Consider the following 5,793-nt stretch of genomic DNA (forward strand, 5'->3'; position numbering starts at 1 on the left):
GGGGCCGGGACAGGGCCGAGGGGGCCGCCCGGGAGGGCGTGGGGGAGCCGCTCGGGGCGGGGAGATGCTGGGGCGCTCTTACGTCTGTCAAGGAGCGGCAGACGGCCGCGGCGAGAGATAAAAAGTAAAAGGCGAGCGGCGGGGCCGGGGGCAGACTCGGCAGGCACGGCGATGGGAAGCAGCTCCCCGAGGCACCGGCCCAGCTAAACGGGGGGGGGGGCCCGGCGGGACGCGGACGGCGGCGTCGGCAGCCCGGGGGGCAGCGGAGGGGGCGGCTTCTTCCTCCGAGCACCGAGCCCGGCTTCTTTCTTTCTCCCCCCCCCCCGGCCCCGGCAGCTTCCCCCCCAGCCCTCCGCCTCTCGCTCGCCGGGCTCGGATTTAGGGATAAAGTGGGAGGAGGAGGGAAAAGGGGGGGGGTGGGGGGGTCGCTGCCATTTGTTTAGCCGCCGAGGGGTGAAGTCTCCCGGTGGAAACAAACCCCGCCGGGAGGAGGAGGAGGAGAAGGAGGAAGGGGGGCACAGGGAGGGGGGGGGCCGTCGCGGCGAGCCCCCAGCAGCGTGGCCTTTTGGGGGGGTGCGCGGGGGGGGGTGGCGGAGGAGGGCCGGGGCTGGCCGCCGCGGACCTGGCCGTAGATGACTGCAGAAGCGCAGCAGGCTCTGTCCTCTCAGCCCCCTCCTCCTCCGGCGCACAGCAGCTACGGCCCCATGTCCTCCGTGGCCGAGAAGCAGCCGCAGAGCTCGGCCATGGACGCCGCCCCCGGGGCCCCCCCCGGACCGGCCGGCAGCGCTGCGGGCAGCGGCGGAGCTGCGGGCGGCGGCGGCGGCCCTAAAGCGAAGAAAACGAACGCGGGGATCCGGCGGCCGGAGAAGCCGCCCTATTCCTACATCGCCCTGATCGTCATGGCCATCCAGAGCTCGCCCTCCAAGCGGCTGACCCTGAGCGAGATCTACCAGTTCTTGCAGAGCCGCTTCCCTTTCTTCCGCGGCTCCTACCAGGGCTGGAAAAACTCGGTGCGCCACAACCTCTCGCTCAACGAGTGCTTCATCAAGCTGCCCAAAGGGCTGGGCCGCCCGGGCAAGGGCCACTACTGGACCATCGACCCCGCCAGCGAGTTCATGTTCGAGGAGGGCTCGTTCCGCCGCCGGCCCCGAGGCTTCAGGAGGAAATGCCAGGCGCTGAAACCCATGTACAGCATGATGAACGGGCTCAGCTTCAACCACCTCCCCGACAGCTACAGCTTCCAGGGCTCGGCCGGAGGGCTCTCGTGCCCCCCCAACAGCCTCTCCCTCGAGGGGGGCTTGGGCATGATGAACGGCCACTTGGCCGGCAACGTGGACGGGATGGGGCTGGCCGGCCACTCCGTGCCCCACCTGCCCGCTAACGGCGGGCACTCCTACATGGGCGGCTGCACCGGCTCCTCGGCGGGGGACTACCCGCACCACGACGGCTCCGTGCCCGCCTCCCCGCTGCTCGCCGGCGGCGGCGTGATGGAGCCGCACTCGGTCTACTCCAGCTCGGCCTCGGCGTGGGCTCCCTCCGCTTCGGCCGCCTTGAACACGGGAGCTTCCTACATCAAGCAGCAGCCGCTGTCGCCCTGCAACCCCACGGCCAACCCGCTCTCCTCCAGCCTTTCCACGCACTCCCTCGACCAGTCCTACCTGCACCAGAACAGCCACAACACCGCCGAGCTGCAAGGTGAGGCGCGGACACGCGTGGGGAGAGCCCCGAGCCCGCCGCGACGGCTCGGCCGGGGGCTGCCGGCGGAGCCGAGAGGGGGATCGGGGACCGATTTTAGGCACCCCCCCGCCCCGGGAGAGGCCGCCGTGCCCTCGCTCCTCGCTTTCTTTCCTGGGGGAACCGGCCGGCCCCACGGCGGTGCTGCCCGGGGCGGTTCGTGCCGTCGGGGCTCGCCCCGTCGCTGCTGCGGGGCCGGGAGCCGCCGAGCCCGGGCTTCGCTCCCCCGGGGGCTGCTCCGCGGCCGGAGCTGCCCCGGGCCTAGGGCTGGTGGGCTCGGGCAGGAGCGGGGGCTGCGGGAAGGCGAGGCCAGGGATGGGTGCCGGGGGTGCCAGGGCTCGGAGCGAATAGGTAGGAGAGCGCAGAGCGGTGGGGACGGGGCAGGGAAGGGGCGAGGGGGGAGGACGAAGGGGTGCCGGCAGCCCCACAGAGACTGACGGGGAGCTCAGCTCCTGTCTTCGACCTCTATCGAGGCCTTAGGGTCAGGGTTATCGAGGGCTCCGGAGGCTCCCAGCGACGTCGGAGGGAGAAATGGGGGACATTCCCCCTTTGGGGTGCCTACCACTCTGTTCCTCACGGCCCCGGCCCCCGCCGCCCCCACGATCCGCTCCTCCCGGGGCTGGGTTTTCCTCGGGGCTGTATTTTCCAGGCCCGCCGCCTCCCTCCGGTCTCCGCTCCTCCGCCCATGCGGAAGTCGGAGGCTGGGGCTCCCCGCGCCCTGCAACCCCGGCCCGGCCTCGGCCCCCCCGCAGCCCCGCTGCTGCTGCCCGGAGGAGGCTTTGCCTTGGCCCGGAGAGGAGATGTCGTTTTTTACGGCCTCTGCTGGACCACGGGAGGCCTTGTGGAGGGCCGTGGAGGCCGGGGCTGGCCTTCGTGCCGAGGCCCAAAGTCCCCTCGGGGAGGCTGTCGGGGTGCGGGGAGCGGGGCTGGGGGCTGCGCATCAACCCCGCGCCTTCGGGGGAGCGAGAAAAACCCCGCGGGCAGGGTGTAAAACAGCGGCAGCGGGGCAGGAGCGCCGAGGGAAAGGCGGAAAGGCGCTGGAGGGAGGACAGCGAGGCCTGGCCCGGGCACAGCGCCGAGCAAAGCCGAGCCGAGCCGGGCCGTGCCGGGGACAGCGGCCGTCTGCGGGGTCCCGCCGGGCTCCAGCCTCGGTCCCCGCTCCGCCACCGAGCCGGTGGTTATCTGCCGTACACAGCTCGCTGGGAAAGACCTTGAACGAACCCCAGATGGCTGGAAAAAGGAGCAAAAAGCCGCCCGGAGAAGGCGCCGGGGCCGCCCGCGGCGTGAGGCCAGCGGCTCCCAAAAATCGCCCGGGTTCCCAGCACCGTCCCGGGGTCCGTGGCTCCTCCCGAGCGCACCCCAAGACTTCGGGCCTTTTTACGTCCCCAGGCGGCTGCAGAAAAGGCAGGAAAAAATCCGCCCTCGGCTGCTTTTCGCCCTCGGCCTCTCCGGCCGCTTTCTGGGGCCGGCCCGTCGGGGCTGGGCTGAGGACGGCCGCATTGCCCCGCTCCGCACCCCGCGGGGAGCACCCGGCACCATCCAGGGCGCAAAAAGTTGGTGGGAAAAAATAAAATCAAATCAAAGCAACCCGAGACAAAACCCAGACCATCTCCTTGAAGTCTCCTCGGGCCGGCTAAGAGAGAGCCGAGGCCGAGGAGGTTTCTTAGCCGCCACCTGCCCCAATATTGAGGGGCAAAACCCCAAATTCCCAACCGGGCTGTGCGAGGCGTGGACGGCGGCTTCTCCGCCGTGCTCAACCTCTTTTACTGACTGTACCCACGACGGCTGACACTTCTTTTTCCCCCTGTCCTGCAGGCATCCCGCGGTATCACTCCCAGTCTCCGAGCATGTGCGACAGAAAGGAATTCGTCTTCTCTTTCAACGCCATGGCCTCCTCCTCCATGCATTCGGCGGGCAGCGGCTCCTATTACCACCAACAAGTGACATACCAGGACATCAAGCCGTGCGTTATGTGATACGGGGCGGAAAAGCCACCTCCCGGGGCCGCCGAGGCCTGACCCGGGCACCGAGCCCCCCCCCCCGGACCCTGGGGGCGCAGGGGGGTCTCTCCGGGCCGGGAGGAAGGGCCGGGAGCCCCGGGGACCGCCGTGCGCGGCGGCTGAGCACCGGCCCCGGCCCCAACACGTGTCTTCAATCAGAGACGGTCTCTGCCTTCTTCTGCTTCTCCGCTTGGGTCGGCTTGGGGTGAGAGGAAAAGCAAAAGCAGCCCCCCGAAAACAGCCACCGCTGTCGCCTTCTCACCCGAAATCCCCGACTGCGAGTTTGGGTTAAGAGTTTGACAAATGAGGTTTTGATTATTTCCTTAAAAAAAAAAAAAGAAAGAAAGAAAAAGAAAAAGAAAAAGAAAGAAAGAAGAAAAAGAATTTGCTAACCATGTTTTCTAAAGTCAGTGCATTGAGCGATGCCACCACCACGGTGGGTAGGGGCAGAGCCGGCTCGGGCCGGGGGCTCCAGGGACCCCCCCGGTGCCCGCAGCCGCTCCGCGCTGCCCCCCCGGTCACCTCCGGGCTTCCCGGCCCGGCCCTTCGGTCCCGTCTCACTTCGAGCCCCTACTTCCGAGAAATATCTTCTTAGTTTTGTTTCTTTGCCGGCAAACACACAGCGGGCAAAAATCTCTCAGAGGGATTTTTTTTAACTATATATATAATTTTTTTTTTTTTTTTGCCTGCATAAAGACTGCAGGATCAGACCCTATGCAGAGAGAATAAGGCACTTTGAAAAGAGACAGCCATGCTCATTCTGTTATTTATTCTACATTTTTTTTGTTGTCGTTGCTAATAATCGAGACACGAGTAGTCTCAGTTGATCAGTATTAAAGCGGTGGAGCTCTGTTGGCAATATTTGCCATATAGATTTTTTTTTTTTTAGTTAACCTTTGTAAATTTTAAACCGATCATGGTCTTTGTGTAAAGACAATCTTCCATATGTTTTTATAGAAATATATATATAATGAAGGATTATTCCCCTCCGTCCCCCCTCTTTTTTTTTTTTTTCTTTTTTCCTTTGTACAGTTCGGTGTCACCTATTTTAATTTCTTTCTGCACTGTATAAAATTGTAATTATGTGGTTGGTTTTGTTTTTGTTGGTTTATTTTTTTTTTTCACCCTGCCCTTTTGTGTACGTTTCGTCCCTAAGGATAAAAAAAAAAAAAAAATCGAACCGAAATAAAACATGTATGTTATTTGTACATGGGCTTCACGACTGTATGAGCAGCAAATAAACGAGCATGCGGTGTAAGACGCGTAATTATATCTGAGGAGTCTGGGGGCTCCGCGGGGCGCGGAGGGGCCGCCCGGCCGCGGAAACTTTCGGGTGTTTGGGGCAAGAAACCCCGAGAAGAATAAAGAGAGGAGGAAGGCAAATCGGAGGCGATTTTTATTTTATTTTATTTTTTGCTGGAGTTATCGCCTTGCCCAAGGAGAAAGCGAAACGCGGTGCCCGACAGCAATTTGCTTCTTGCTCGGGGACGTGGCGGGTCGTTGCAGAGCCCCACATCTCGGCTCCTTCTTGCTTCTTCTTCCTCCTTCTCCTCCTCCTCATCCTCCTTCTCCTCCTCGGGGCCGGCCGGGACCCCGGCGGCTTCGGGCACCCGCGGAACCTCCGCGGCAAGGGGAGAGCGGCCGCGGGCCGGCTCGGCAAAGCCGCGTCAGCTGGGGCAGCGCCGTGGAGGCGCCCCCAGGCTTTTCTCTCGCCATGGGAAAAATTAAAAATAATTCAAAAATCAAAATAAGAAATTCAAGCGGGTGAACAGGGGGCTGGAGCGACTCGAGGGGTCACAGCGCTGCGCTCGGCAGGGACAGATCCGCACCCTCAGCGCCTGTGGGACAGCGGGTGGCTGGGGATAGGGACAAGGATGGGGACAGGCTGGTGGCTGCGGAGGGGGGGGTTGTTACCCGCTCTCCCAAGGCAATTCCTCTTTTACGATACCCGGAGGCCAACGCGCCCACATCAGCTTACACTACGAAGCCATCCATAGAGCAAAACCAATAAAAACCGAGATGCATACGGCTAAATGTGATCCCTTCGTCGGGTATTTCT

The 5,793-nt window shown here is 63.4% G+C and overlaps 1 protein-coding gene across 1 annotated transcript; it reads left to right on the top strand.

Moving 5' to 3' along the window:
* The first annotated feature begins 160 nt into the window (after positions 1–160).
* On the top strand, positions 161–5,117 carry FOXF1 (forkhead box F1). The gene is made up of 2 exons (XM_027466833.3): positions 161–1,695; positions 3,550–5,117. The coding sequence occupies exons 1-2, from the start codon at positions 633–635 to the stop codon at positions 3,708–3,710; spliced, it is 1,224 nt and encodes a 407-aa protein (XP_027322634.3). The 5' UTR covers positions 161–632; the 3' UTR covers positions 3,711–5,117.
* Positions 5,118–5,793: the final 676 nt, after the last annotated feature.

This window comes from Anas platyrhynchos, chromosome 12 (assembly GCF_047663525.1).
Source record: "Anas platyrhynchos isolate ZD024472 breed Pekin duck chromosome 12, IASCAAS_PekinDuck_T2T, whole genome shotgun sequence".
Classification (NCBI taxonomy): domain Eukaryota; kingdom Metazoa; phylum Chordata; class Aves; order Anseriformes; family Anatidae; genus Anas; species Anas platyrhynchos.